This window comes from Camelina sativa, chromosome 10, assembly GCF_030686135.1.
Source record: "Camelina sativa cultivar CO46 ecotype springtype chromosome 10, ASM3068613v1".
In the NCBI taxonomy this organism is placed as follows: Eukaryota; Viridiplantae; Streptophyta; class Magnoliopsida; order Brassicales; family Brassicaceae; genus Camelina; species Camelina sativa.
This window is the reverse complement of record NC_141889.1, coordinates 3,221,838-3,237,346: the sequence shown is the minus strand read 5'-3', so window position 1 is coordinate 3,237,346 and position 15,509 is coordinate 3,221,838. Positions and strand designations below refer to the sequence as shown.

General features: G+C 34.4%; 2 protein-coding genes and 1 pseudogene across 3 annotated transcripts; 1 reads left to right on the top strand and 2 right to left on the bottom strand.

Annotated features, from left to right (window-relative positions):
• Positions 1-1,487: 1,487 nt before the first annotated feature.
• On the top strand, positions 1,488-3,863 carry LOC104716862 (UDP-sulfoquinovose synthase, chloroplastic). Its single transcript, XM_010434323.3, has 3 exons — positions 1,488-1,690; positions 2,129-3,208; positions 3,296-3,863. Exons 2-3 carry the CDS (start codon positions 2,171-2,173, stop codon positions 3,695-3,697), a joined length of 1,440 nt encoding a protein of 479 aa, XP_010432625.2. The 5' UTR covers positions 1,488-1,690; positions 2,129-2,170; the 3' UTR covers positions 3,698-3,863.
• Positions 3,864-6,901: 3,038 nt separating this feature from the next.
• On the bottom strand, positions 6,902-7,688 carry LOC104716861 (glutaredoxin-C6 pseudogene; annotated as a pseudogene). The gene has a single exon (XR_015568201.1). The product of XR_015568201.1 is annotated as a glutaredoxin-C6 pseudogene (transcript).
• Positions 7,689-12,081: 4,393 nt separating this feature from the next.
• LOC104716860 (IQ domain-containing protein IQM1) lies at positions 12,082-15,032 on the bottom strand. Its single transcript, XM_010434320.2, has 9 exons — positions 14,715-15,032; positions 14,128-14,599; positions 13,926-14,040; positions 13,755-13,820; positions 13,484-13,572; positions 13,309-13,396; positions 12,987-13,217; positions 12,792-12,893; positions 12,082-12,701 (listed from the first exon to the last, which is right to left on the bottom strand). The coding sequence occupies exons 2-9, from the start codon at positions 14,541-14,543 to the stop codon at positions 12,336-12,338; spliced, it is 1,473 nt and encodes a 490-aa protein (XP_010432622.1). The 5' UTR covers positions 14,544-14,599; positions 14,715-15,032; the 3' UTR covers positions 12,082-12,335.
• Between the last annotated feature and the right edge of the window lie 477 nt (positions 15,033-15,509).

Here is a 15,509-nt window from a genome sequence, read left to right as displayed (position 1 = left end):
TTAGAATAAAAATTGGTCCATCAAGAACTTAACAGACAACATGGTTGGATAGATAAAAAAAGTAAGTGGTCCATAAATAAAAATCTAGTGGACAAAACAAAGATAAAACTGGTCCATAGAGGCATACATTCAATGTGTAGTAACATTGTTGTCTTCCGAGAGTTTACTAATGTCAATATGAACGTCTTCAGACTTGTGAGATAGACAACATACATGTTAGTGTGATGGACTTAATGTTCTAAACAAAAAAGTGGTCCACTAGGAAGGACATAATAGTGTGATGGACTCAAGAGACGAAGGACATAATAGTGGTAGACAAAAACTTTGGCTGATGAATGTGGTCCACTGGATTTGTAAACCTACAATGTGGACACGTTTTTTGTTAGCAATGGACACAAAACGCATGACCAAACGGATATGGTCCAACACGCAAACTCAATAGAACAAAGGACATGATAGTGGTGGACAAAAACCTGGTAAACTGGATCTGGTCCACCAGACACCGGATCCTGCTGTGTGGACAAATTTAATATTGGTAGACAAAAACATGGTCGGATGGATCTGGTCCACCAGACACGGGATCTGCAGACATGTAGTGTGGACAAGTTTTATTGTTATCAATAGACATAAAACACATGACCAAACAGATAAAGTCCACTCAAGAGAACGCAATACATAATAGGGATGGACAAAAACCTAGCCGGCTAGATCTGGTCCACCAGATCTGGCGATCTGCAGACCTACGATTTTGCTTGTATATTGTCGAGTATAAGAACTCTGGAACTGGACCAAGCGGTTTTGCCTACTACGGAGGACGAAGGATTTCAGAACTCGTCACAGATGTTTAGCCGGCCACGACGGACAAAGGCGGATCAGTCGGAGGATTCAACCGTAGTAGAATTGACTGCATGACTGCAAGAGAACTCAAAGAAGTGAGAGATTCAGATGGCAGTTTAATATTGAAGAAGAAGAAGATGAAAAGTCGATGGAAAGAAAAAAAGTTGAGAGTCATGAGGAGAGAGAGCTTTGTTCTTTTATGTCTGAGAAAAACAAACAATTAATAATATTGAATAAAAAAGACAAAGAATATAATAGTTATTTGATAATAGTTGTGTGGCAGGCGAGAAAAGAGCGAAGAAAAAGTGGCATTGGTGATAATGTTTGTCACTGTATATGACAGATCTGAGAATATTCTCAAAAAAATTGCTATTAGAACTACAAAATAGTATTTTGATTTGAGTTCGAATAAATTTCATTGGTGTGAAGTTGTGAAGTAATAATTCTAATTCATAATTCTTTGTTTTACTCAAAATAGCCAAAGAATAATTACAGAAATATATATTTGGGCCAAGCGGCCCAGCAAGGGAAGAGTATCTCTTGACCACATTAGCGACAGTGAAATCGGCCCTAAAAACCCAAAGTTGTTAAAAAGCGATTTAGGCGATCTATGGTTAATACTTAATTTGATTAATCCGTATCACTTAAGTACTAATTACAGTATTAGATTTAGGGCCAAAGAATTTGGGAAGGGGAATAAATAAGAATATGCTTTGGGCATATATCTGATGATTTTTATTTATCTGACTCCTCTCATCGTTTCCGGGAGAAGCGAAAGAGAAAAATCCCCCCTCACTTCAAATCAAAGTCTTGAAGCTTCCTTCTTCTTCGACAAACTCTCAAAATTTAAAGGGTAAGTAATCCTCTCTTCTTTTCAAATCTGATTTCTCCGTTTTGCAGCTTCAGTAGTTTCGTTTTGAAGAAACTCTGAAAATTGTTGGAAATCAAAAAATTTCACAGAGTTTCAGTTTGGGTTGTGTCTAAATTTCATGTTTTTAGTCTCCATCAATGTGCTTCTTTTCTTACTGTTTATCGCAAAGCATATTGTTTTACAGAATCTACTTTACTTGATCAAATGTTCAGTCTTGCGAAGAGCTGATTTAGTCTTGGTTTAGTGGCTGTGTGTGTGTATGAGGATAAAGTTTCGATTTTTATTGGTTAAGTTTTTGAAATTTGAAGAAAGAAAACAAAAAAAAAAAGAATAGAAATTGACATTGTCTCCTGGATATGTCCTCTTTTGCAGAAACCAAACTGTCATAAATCTTAACCTGCTTTTGTATTGTTTTTGCAGGTGAATGTGTGTTTGATAGAATCAAGAACAAACCTTTAAAAAATGGCGCATCTACTTTCAGCTTCATGCCCTTCAGTTATCTCACTTAACAGCAGCAGCAGCAAGAGTTCCGTTAAGCCGTTTGGTTTAGGGCAAACCTTCTTCAATCCTCAGTGTCTTTCAAGATCTTCTCTCAAAGGACTCCTCTTCCAAGAGAAGAAACCGAGAAGAACAAGTTCCGTTTTCAGAGCTACTGCTGCTGTGCCCCTAAGCCAACAAGCACCACCTGAAACATCAACCAATGACTCATCGTCTAAACCAAAACGTGTTATGGTCATTGGTGGAGATGGTTACTGCGGTTGGGCTACTGCCCTTCACTTGTCCAAGAAGAATTACGAAGTTTGCATCGTTGACAACCTTGTAAGGCGGCTTTTCGACCACCAGCTTGGACTTGAGTCACTGACTCCTATAGCCTCGATTCATGACCGTATCAGTAGATGGAAAGCTTTGACAGGGAAATCAATTGAGCTATACGTTGGGGATATCTGTGATTTTGAATTCTTGGCTGAGTCTTTCAAGTCTTTTGAGCCTGATTCAGTTGTCCACTTTGGGGAACAGAGATCTGCGCCTTACTCGATGATAGACCGGTCTAGAGCCGTGTTTACACAGCACAACAATGTCATTGGGACTCTCAATGTTCTCTTTGCTATTAAAGAGTTTGGAGAAGAGTGTCATCTTGTGAAACTTGGGACCATGGGTGAGTACGGTACTCCAAATATCGATATCGAGGAAGGTTTTATAACGATAACTCACAATGGTAGAACCGACACTTTGCCATACCCCAAGCAAGCTAGCTCCTTTTATCATCTGAGCAAAGTTCACGACTCGCACAACATTGCTTTTACTTGCAAGGCTTGGGGTATTAGAGCCACTGATCTCAACCAAGGAGTTGTTTATGGAGTCAAGACTGATGAGACAGAGATGCATGAGGAACTCCGTAACCGTTTAGATTACGATGCTGTGTTCGGTACAGCACTTAACCGGTTCTGTGTGCAAGCTGCTGTTGGTCACCCACTTACTGTTTATGGTAAAGGTGGTCAGGTAAATGACTCTTTTAGCTGTTTTCAAAGATAGTTTTTATATCGAAAAAGTGAGGTTTGTATTCAGTTTTTTCTCTTCTCATTGCAGACAAGAGGCTACCTCGATATAAGAGACACGGTTCAATGTGTTGAGATAGCTATAGCGAACCCGGCAAAGGCTGGTGAGTTCCGAGTCTTCAACCAATTCACAGAACAGTTTTCAGTCAATGAGCTGGCTTCACTCGTCACTAAAGCGGGTTTAAAGCTCGGGCTCGATGTGAAAAAGATGACTGTGCCTAACCCGAGAGTTGAGGCGGAAGAACATTACTACAATGCAAAGCACACAAAGCTGATGGAACTTGGACTTGAGCCTCACTATATGTCAGAGTCACTTCTTGATTCGTTGCTCAACTTTGCTGTTCAGTTTAAAGATCGTGTGGACACGAAACAAATCATGCCTAGTGTTTCTTGGAAGAAGATTGGCGTCAAGACCAAGTCCATGACAAGTTAAAAGTGCAGATCAACATTACACTTAAGAGAGATTATTAGATAATGGGAGAGGTGTGTTGTTTGTTATCTCCAAACTTCATTTGTGCAAAAGACTTGATAGCTTAAGAGGTTCTTGTCCCAAAACATTGTGCAGTTTTTTCACTTCTTAATGTTCTGTTAGATCTTAATATCGATGAAAATGTTTGAAAAAGATATAGAAAATCAAGAATCAAAGAAATTGTTTTGTAATAAAAGATGTTAACTAACATAAAACCATTTTTTACTTACTGGAATAAAATTGGAATTAGTTGTTGAAATATATAATTTTTATGTGGCGTCTGCTTTGGATTAATCACCCGGTTTAAGATTAAAGTAAGTTATACTTTTTGGTGTATTTAAAAATTGGAGAGTGGTGTGTTGGGGTGGGTCATCATCGTTAGCATTTTTCTAATGTGAATGTCTTTTCCAAATGCGAAGGAAACTTGTGGGGTCAAATTCGAAGGAATCAAGTGGTTCTTTTTTTTTTTTGTATAATTATAATTTTTTAGCCCTAATTATTTCCCTCTTCAAAATTCCTTCTCTCCCTTTTCGTATACTTTTTTTTTCTTCTTATGAAACAATAAACGATTCCACTACATTTTATGTTTAATGTTTAAAAAACTACTTCGACATATTTTCACAAACCCCATCTAATTTGTTTGACAAAAAACCTCATAACCAAATTTTGTAATAGATCGATTTTACATTGTGAGATAACCTTTAAATTAAGGATCGATGTTATTCAACTTAAATGTTTCTTTTAAAAACAACTACAAATCCTTTAGTGGCTGAGTTGCCACCATATTTCAGAGTTACACGAAAGAAACTTCACTGTTGGGAATTTTTTAAAGCATAATGTTGTGCGCCTCTTAACACATTTGTATCTACGACTTTGCTACCTGTTATGTATGGAGCATATCCGAAAATAACACCAAAGAAGAAAAAATGAATGCCTGTCCAAAACGTACTTTTACGATAAATATAAATAGTATTGAGAAAGAAAAAGAAAAAATAATTATGGATAAGTTAAATAAATCAATGTAACTAATACGACAATAATCAAAATAATCGAACAAATAATTCTCCCTAGTTAAAACACTATTCAATTTAACTGAAAACAGTATTAAAAGCGTGGGAGCTTTTGGTGTAGAGGCACTGAGTTTTCTCTGTATTTTATTGCATATATTAATGTCATTATGTATTCGTCCAATTTTTTTTTTAAAAAGTATCATTATTTCATGAAACATTTGTTGGAGAAATTGTTGGTTATGATTGATGAGGTCATCCTCGCCATCAGTATTCATCAACTAGCGAATTAAAAACATATATACAAAAAGCATAACCTTAATTTTGAAGACATGTCACATGATCTCACACAAAAATCTTAATTCCACAACTACCAAATTGTATAGGTCGGCAATTCTTTTTCATTTTTTTTTCTTTAAAAAGAGTTTTGGATGTATAAACTTGTTTGCTTACACTTTACAACATGGTTTTGGAATTTGAAATTCAAATATTTATCTGTGGAAATCAAACCTTAGTAAATACTGACATAAGCTTGATCAGATAACTCGAGTTGGAAGCTATCCTAATCATAACCGAGTTATAAAAAGTTTAAGTTAATAAAGTGAGTTTATACTTTGTTCTTCTTGAATTCCTAATAATTTTTTTTATTGTTCATGATAAATCAAATAAGAACTATTGTAAATAACATATGGTTGAGTAATAATTTTTTTCGTGGTCATGATAAATCGCAAAACAAAACCTTAGACAACCAAGACTCTAGTGTTCTATCATGTGTGTTATATATTTGGAATACTTGAGGAGAAAATGTGACCATAGTATGTAGTTTACCGGTAGATAAATAAAAATGCTATCTATCATTTAAGCATTGCACAGAAATAATTGGTTGCAACCAAATCATCTGAACCTGATCTCTTGGTAAAATAGCAGTGTGCCAGTGTGTAGTGTGTAGTGTGAGATCAGCATCTACCATTTATTTGACATAGGTCAATATTGACCCTTGACATGTGGAACTTGGACTTTTGACCTTATTTCTCTATTCCTACTACAAAAAAAAATTGACCCGTATAAAAGAGGCTTATAGCATTCTATTCCAAATATTACCCAACTACAAAGAAAGAAGATTAGAAGAAGAAAAAAGCAAAGAGAAGTTCTTTGGTCTTTTCTGAATCTTTGAAAAAGAAAATCAATAATTGTGGGGAGGGGAAAAAAAGACGGTTTGTTTTTGGAGATGCCACTTAAGCCCAGCGTCGCTGTCAAAACCCCCCTCAATTATTGTAAGTGGGTCTCCAATTTTCCCACTTCTTTATTAATTCATAATTTCCAAAACCATATGAATTTAATTCGAAAAAATGTATTATACAATTCCACAAGGTACCTTTTACTCTAACAAGACATGTTTGTTTAAAGGGAAAGATTAAGACATGACAATTTCATTATAACTTCAACAACTTACTACTTAAACTCTACCGACTACGTTCCTAGACGGGATCAAGACACAATCACGAAATTGTATGGCTTAATGATAGTGATCTCCATAGTATTTTTTTAGAGATGTTTAGCTTGAGGGTTTCTTTAACGTACTATGCCGACTTTTATATATATTTTGCAATACTATTTCATGTTTTTTTTTTTCTTTTTCTTCTTAAAGAGAGAATATTTCCTTGAATAGGAAATTAACGTGATGCCGAGAGCTCGGAGACCTTACAAATAATAGTAGAATCTTCTTCCCTCATTTCTCTACTTTATTTTTAGAATAAATAAAGATAGCTTCAAATTAACTTTGAAATCGATACAAACGAATTCATATAATCATAGAATTGAATTATATTTCATATCATCACAGATTTGATTACAAAACATATCTTTACCAAAGACATGCAATACTCTACTCACAAGAACTATCCAAATCCTATCGATCATATATAAGAAGAAGAAGAAAAATTAATTACCATATGGTAGATGATCACTTTACCAATAAACTTATGATTGGGATATCTCAGTCAAATATTGCAAAAAGGAACGAATTAATAAGGTTCAATCATTAGATATACAACTAGACCACAGTTTAGTAAAGTCCTAATCAAATCCGATCCATAATTAATGAGGTTGATGGATTCATACTTTATTATCAAAAGAGAGAGAGAGAAAACGAAGAAGCAAATTATATAAAACTCACTACTTACACATCTTTAATATTATTCATAATTCATTTTCTACATGGGTATTTAATTTTGATCATCTGATGATAATCAGAATTAGGCTTTTCATGAGCAATTGAAGAGAAACCCTAATTTTCTTTTTTGACTTTTTGATACTGCAAAAGCCTATTCAAATTAGGACAAGTAATAAGAAGATGAAAATATTACAATCATACCCAAAGAGCTCCAACTTGGACAAGCTTAGGAACAAGATGACCACTTAGGTGGAGGGCAACAAGGGACTCGAGACCTCCGATGCACTCACGGCCAATAAAAACCGCCGGCGGAGGAGCAACGACGGATCCACCGCCGGAATATTCTTCTTCAAGAGCCGTATGAAGAGAGGAAACCTCGTGATCATCAAGCTCGATGACGGTGGGGACGACGCCGATCGTTGCCAAGAGTCTTTTCATGACGTGGCACATGCAACATGAAGATCTACTGAAGATGATCACAGGATGCTCAGATATCAGCCGTCGGATCTTGGCTTCAGTTGATTCCTCTTCGTCGATGGAGAGAGAGGTAGACGAGGTTTGAGAAGGAGGTGTGAGGTCTAAGCGAAGGACGTCGTCGTTTGAGAAGCGTTCTAAGCCTAATTCTTGCATCATAGCAAAAAAACTAGAGAGAAAGAGAGAAAACGTAAAGAGCTTTTTCAAGAAGAAGAGGAGATTTTGTATTTGTATATATAGAAAGAATCAAAAAGTAAGTAAGTTTTTAAAAACAAAAACAAAAAAAAAAGGAATCATAATAAAATTTAGGGGAAAATTTAATAAAAGAATAGAAGAAGAGAATTATTGAGGAAAGGAAAAGAAAAGGACAAATAATGGGGAGGAGGAGGAGAAGAAGGGAGTGGTGTATGTGGTTGCTTACATCACAAAGTACTGTCTCGTGATGTGTTTCTTTTGCTTTTTTTTTTTTTTTTGTAGTATTATTATTTCATCATAATTATTAATTTTTTTTTTTTGTATTTTTTAGAAAATTTGGTTCTGATGAGTTAAATGCATGGGAGTTCCAAAACCCACGCGCTAGATTTTATTGCCGATGTTGACCTTTTCTATAGGTAAAGTAAGTAAAGGAGATTGGGAGAAAGAAAAAAAGAGGTAGAGAATTCACAATTTGGAGACATATGTACATTTCATAATAGTGTTAGGAGTTAGGACGACGTCTTACTCGCATCATGTCTGGAGGATATACATTTTTATCTAAGAATATTACCATTGATGTATTTGGATACAAATTTTATTTACTTTGAAATTCACAATCAAAAACTAAAATATATATATTTTGTAAATACATATATCATATATGGGTCATGGTCATCTATAACAGAGTCATTCTAGTTATATCATCCATATAACAGAGTTATTTTTTTACTTATTTATATTGTTATTAAGATATACTGTAGATTGTAGAAATACATCTGGTCTAGTGATGTAGCTAGTAACATACTATATGCATACTGAAACTGAGTCTACTAAAAACATATTGCACTTGGCAAATTAGCAATAAATGTGTGAGCCCGTAGAGATAATGGAAATGGTAAAAGTAGGGTAAAGGCCTTATTAAAAGCGCCATAGAATTAAAATTAAAATTTGATCGTTTAAAATTAAAACTAAAAATTAATCATATTTGAAGCACCATAAAACTTTTCAGTGTTATAAACATGCCTTTTTATTTTGATCGTCTGATGCGGAGTCAAATAAGCGTTATGGCGAACCAAGTTATTAGCCTTATGATCCACATTGCCAATGTGTCATGAAGAAGTGTAACTACTCAACTAGATGAAAATTAAGGATCACGTGTATATAAATTAAGGGCAACGCTAATTACGCTTTGCAATTAAGAACGTTAAAGCAGATCAATTTATTGGGATGATCATTTCACAACTTGTCATAGAAAAACAAAACAAAAAATTGAAAAGGTGTTTATTAAGAGATTTAAATCTTTATAAATTTTATCGTACAAGATTGGTTAATCAAGTTGTAAATATGATAGCGAGCTGCAATTTTGTTATTTTGCTTTACGTACATGAGAGTTGTTGTTTTTTATGCCATTACCCAATGAGGTAAAGCAGATAAAAATCTCTAAATCGAAAACAAAAACTGATTGGCTATCCTTCTAAACTTATATCTGAATGACAAAAAAAAAAGCGAGAATCTTTTATTTATTTATAAAATGATGTTTATTTTCTAGTTGTCTTCAATTGATTGTGTTTTAAAATATATTTATATTGTTTTCTTGGATTTTTAAACTATGTTTGTGATTAAATTTTGTAAGTGTAATACAAAAAAGATTGTTGCATATTCTTTTAGCTTACACTTTTGCTATTATGACAAAGCATTAAGCATTAATTTATCTTCTCATGTTATGAACAAATTAAAAAATTAATCGGACCAATCCCAAGGCTTCTTAGATTGAGATTCTCTTGTTGACTATATATGTTAGACTTAGCTGCTTGAGACTATATATACGTTGGCTGTCTCCAAAAAACTCGCAAATTTAGGATATCAAACGTTAAACTTAAAAGAATATAATGCGTTAAATCCACTTTTGCTTCAAGTGGAATTACACCATTTGAGTTCTAATTATAAATTCTCTTCAATACACGACGAGTGAACAATAATTACAAAGAGTTACGAATCCGTTTTATCATCCAAATTGAATAAACTAAATGAGTTGAATAGAAAAAGTTTATCTTATTGGTGTGGGAAGAGTGGTTTTGTCCGCTTGTTCCAGTAATTTTTTTAGGTTAGCAGATGTGTTTCCCATTCAACAATATACGTATATAAAGTGTTCCCTCTTGTGAGCAATTTCATAAACTAATAATAACTAAATAAATAAAAAGTAAGATAGACGGTATTAGACAAAAAAAAACAAAATCTATACCGTATTTAACTTGTGGTTTATTATTATGTTTTTGAAAAGGCTCAAACAAATCTGAACAAGTTACTTTTACTAAACAAATGTGTTTTTTTGGAACCTTTGTTTTGCTTTAATCACTTGAAATTATAGAAAAATGTTGGTTGAAATATGAAAGATATTATATCTGCACCACGCTAAATAACATAGTATAATAGTACTATTAAGTATATGTTCGTATTATAAAATTAGAAAGTAACTTAACATTCGAGTTTTATACAGAGTAATAATTTGTATGCCCAAAAAAAAGTATACAAAGTAATCATATAAATCAAGAAGAAGTATTAAAAATATGATGTAATTATGAAGGTATGCAATTTTTGGGAGAAATGAATTAAGTAAATTAATACTTCTTCAAAATAGAGAAAGGGCAAAAGCATGAATGGTGTGGAAATAGATGAAAATGGAGCCCAATTAGAAACGGACTTTAGAAGAGATGTGGTTGTAGGAGTACCGTCGATGGTGTTGTCTTCAACTTCGTGTCTGCCACATGTGCTCACGTAAGCCCATCTTTATTTATTTAATTATAATGGAAAAGTATTATTTACTATAGTTTATATAAGTTTTTCTTCTTCTTCTTTTTCCTTGGGTGGATCCATTTTCTTTTGTTGTGATCTCTTCGAGTCTTTTTTTTTTTAATGTCCACCAGGATCGGATCATGACGTATTCTTTTTTATATTGGTCTCACCTAAAACATTATGTCCTAAGATTCTATATGTAAGATTCCATTTCCATCCATATTCCTATAAAAATTTTAAAACGAATCTTTGTCAATGATTCGAAAAATATTTTAGTGCGTTTTAGAAAGATTGCACATATATACTTGGCTAGTTAGCTGCATTTTACACCTACCCACAGAGTTCTCCCTAACTGACTCAATAAATATGCCAGTGTTATAAGACGTCAGTGTAATTACATATATGTTTCTAATACTTTTCCAAGTCTCAAGTTTAGAAATTTACATGTGTCAGATTTGATTTGCATTAAGAAAAGCTTAGGTAGAGGAAATTTCAAACCAGGATATCATAGGGACAATGATATACATTTAGAAAATCAGACATTAATTTGGATCCGGATCCGATCCGTCCAAAAAATATGATAGTATATATGCAAGTACTTTTTGTTAAAGTTAAAATAAATACAGAAAGTAACAATACCTTAAAACTATTAAAACTATAAACAAATTAAAATCAAACTATATAATTTTTTTTAAAAAGTACTCGAGTTTTGAAAATAAGTTTAGTGAATAGTGGTATAACAAAATGGCGAGAGTTCGAGTTGGGAAGAATTCTTACACTCATGTCGATCAGTCGATATATATATAGATGAATGGGGTACATAAACTTTACAGAAATAATAAATTTAGGGTTGTTTTAGAAAGATAAAATTTTCATGAATGGGGAATAGTGAAAATAAAACTAGGAATTATATATGCGGAGAAGACGATTTTATTCGATCATTGATATCCGATTCATCATCACGATCAGGGCAAAGTTTTGGAGCGAACGGATCCATGAAGTTACCGTTAGCAAGGATCGTGAAACGGTGATTGAGTTTCTGATGAGCCAAGTACCCTTCCATGAAAATCTCGAGATCTTATGAGACTTTTTTTCAAATCCAATTCTAATCGACGTAGAGGTTTCACTGGAAGTCTTAGCAAGATCTCGATTTCTACATCAAACGGTAATTCCATATGCCTGCGTTCAACCTCATAGCTAGTTACTCTCCCAACCTCATCTTTTCGTTTGTATATACGAGAACCGTAAAATATATAAGGGAACGTTAAGGAAAGTGACATTGTCTTAATAACGTAATTATTGAAAGAAACTATACATGCTATATTATATATATATATTTTTTTTTGCTAAGCAGGTAAATATCATTAGATGAAATGAAAGTTTAGGTGTTACATATGCTATAATTAATCCTAACACGTACGTGTTAACAAAAAGTAAAGACGTCGACCAATAAGGGGAGAGAATGAATAGATACGATAGACTAGAGTACAGGGATACTACTGGTACATATTGTATATAACTGAATTTTTTTATAATGGGCTAAAAGAGTTTCCCTAACACGTAAAATTTTATTACACAAAGGAGAGTAAAATTAGTTTTATATATTTTTAGAAGTTTTATCGGTTTAAGACCAATTTGCACTTACTTTTTGTTTTTTTATTGTTTTAATCATCGCCAATTAATTAAAATAAATTAACGTTTGCAACTTTACAAAATAAATATCAAATTAACGATCAATCTGAACCAGATGATCTAAACGGGCCACAAGTCGACTGTTTTCTATCTCTAGCATAATCAAGTCAAGCAAGTCTTGATCTAACAAGAGAAGTATTCGAAGCAACAAAATGTTGCAAATTCGAAAAATATGCAAAAGGAGATTGAAAAACAGAGCTTTAGTGTCTCTTCTCTTCTAACCTCACCCTTTCTTGGTGCTTAAGTTAAAAAAATGTGTGGTTAGGTTTTAACACTTAACAGCCCTAGGACTTGGGATCCCCATGTATGCTAGGCGTGGAGAGACCCTTATTTTAGGACTCGGCCTTGGAGATGGAATTGGTCCGTAAGAATTAGCTGGCGAAGCCCGAGGAGAGAGACTGACTTGCTCCAGTGCTTGTGTTTGTAGCTCCATTGGGTAATCTCTAACACACCCAATTCTTGGGCCATATCCACTTGTCCATTTACAAGACAGTCTCTTTACAGGATCAAACACCGGTCTCGCTCTCTCTTCTTTCTCTGTAGGCATCTCAATTTCTTCTGAGATTTCTTTTGGTCCTTCTTCTTCGTCCGCAGTGGATTTGAATGACGAATATTCCTCATTCACAGAACATCTCTGTAAATCAAATTTAGCCTTATGAGTACAAAATTTTATGGATGCACTATAATGTTTGACTTTGTTGCATAGTATATTTATTTTCCTTACCTTAACATTGGTGAGATCAACATTGTGCTCCTCTAAGAAACTTATGAACTCCTTGAAGTTGTCTTCTGTTGGAAGATAGTGTCCACTGTATGGCCATATAGCCTGAGAAAACAAATAACATTTTAGTTTACATATAACACATATTAAGAGATTCATTTACGAGGGAGAAGCAAGCAAGAGAGGCAATCTAAGTACCTCAAGGATCCCATCGTGGGCGACCAATCTTCCTGCAGCTGTAGTGGCGCCTCCAGATAAGAAACTTGAGTGCTGGAAAACGCCTTTCTTTTTAATCCCTACGTATAAGGTTCTTGTCGTGCTAAGTACAAAAATCGACTTGGATTCCTCTGTTGAATTGATCAGAGTCATGCCCTGTTTATACATTAGTCTCCCATCTTCCACTATCACTTCATATGCTTCTCTCTCCGTCTGAAGGTTTCAAAGAAAAAAACATAGACGCTGATGAGTACTCGAGAGCTGGGTAATTAGTATGGTAAAGTCGATAGGGTAAAAAACTCACCGGCCCTAAGTATCTGATGCATTGTTTTTGAAGAACACTTCTCGGGTGTTTCTCAAGATTTACATCTTTGCCGTCTCCTATATCCAACCTTTAGTTTCAAATAGGTGAAAACAGAGTTGAGAACAGATCAAAACAGAGGAAGACCTATAAATGGAATTTGGATCTGAGTCCTTACCAGTAAAAGAATGGCTGTGAGCTCTTGCTCTCTGACCAGACTTCGTAATAGAAATGCAAGTTGTGGCCATAACGATGACGTGGGTCAATCTGTAAATCCAAGAGGGAGACCAGTTAGCATATGATTCACAAAATCATCAAAAACGGAACTGATAACTTTTGATCTTGTGTTTTGCACCTAAACTCATAGATTTGGTTTTTCACAAACCATATGATACTAGTCTTTGATTAAAACTAGCAAAGATATAGCCATATAGGTAATGAGGACTTACAGCTTCAAGCCAATGCTGCAGAGCTAATTTCTGAGCCTTTTCATCTTTTGATAAGCCTTTCCCAACCTAAAAAAGGAGACCCTCATTTGTATTTCATAATATAAAAGAGATATATAGATCTAGTAATAACACCTTGACGTATAAGTAAACAGAGATAGAATGATGTAAGACCTTAGCAGCTCGTTTTCTAGCTCGAGCCCATTTGGAAACAGCGCTCTCATGTTTCTCTTCTTCAAAGAAAGACACAGAGCTCAAATCCAGAGCTGCACCATCTAGAGTCCTCCACCTAATATATTTCAAGCAATACCAAGGGTTAGCGTAAGCATCCCTAAAAGACATAAAAAAAGAAGAGAAGACCAATCAAGAGACTCACCAGAGCTCCTCAACAACGACTGCACAATCTGCTAGGTTCCTTCTTGTCCGGTAACTCTTATACACCTTTTGTAGGGTAGTTGCAGCTGCATCGAGCTCGGTGACCGGTCTAGGGGAGATGAACACAAAAGGCTCAGGTGGAGTAACTGTGGGTTTCTTTATTTGGATTCTCTCACAGTTTCTTCCATTCAAAGTGTTAGGAGTTGACTTCTTTGTCTCCAAGACCTCAAAATCTGAATCAGTCTTGGTCACTTTAGGAATCTCCCAGCTGTTGAAACTCAAAGACCGTTCCATAGTAATCTTCTTAGGAGAATTCTGCTGCGTTATAGTAGTGCTGTCTCTCTTGAAACTGTTGGTTCTTGATGTCAAGCCTCCATCTTTAAGTTTGAAGCTTAAGGACCCAACGTCAAGACCCATGGTCACACAAATATAATGAAAGGATAATTCCAAAAGAGTTTTAATATAGAAATCCCCTGCACACATCAATCCAGATCATATCAGCCTTAAATAAACAAACTGTAGTATCATTAATATAGCTCTATACCAACCAATTATTGGTGAAAATTAAACATTTCAACAAATAAATACCTTGTGGGCATAAAACACAACAAGTCTTCCTTAGGCTTTAAATGATCAAGTATGGCTCTTTGTTTTCACCAGAAGATACAATAAAATGGCACCAAGAAACAGAGGAGAGCTTGAAAGAATAAAGAATAAAAGAATGATTAAATTCTTTGGAGAAAGAAAAATAAAAATCTAAAGAGGGATATGAATGTGACCAACACAGGTTGAAGTGGTCTTCTATATATATGTAGAGTAGTGTGGGGGAGCATGAAGACTATTACGAGAGTAAGAAGTCTTCGTTTTAACATATCGTTGAATATGGAAAAATATTACTGAATATTCAAAGTTGGCGTGTCTGAATAATGTTGAATATTAGTATTACAAAAAGAGACAAAAACAGTGAGAGGAGGCTAGCTAGAAAACAGAGGACGTGGGGATCCCCATAAGAGATGGAGGCTGACGAAGGTAAGTTCATAGAAGTTATTGAGAGATTAGGACAATACACATAATCTATTTCAACACTTTTTCTTCGTCCTTCCATTTTAATTAGATACACAAGATGATAATTTAAAGGGTTTACAAAAAAAAAAAAAAAGTTTTACATTTGAGAACTTTGTGTGATGAACAAATCTTCGGCATGTAGACATAGATAGATGCCATGGGGATAGATGTAAGGTAGCAATAAAATTATATGTTTGTTTCAGAGTTACCCAAACGGTTTGTTACAACAAGCCTCTATTAATTAAGTCTCTCTACACAATACTACACAACGTCTATATCAAAAGAAGAAGAATTAAACTAGGATTTAATTGATTACAT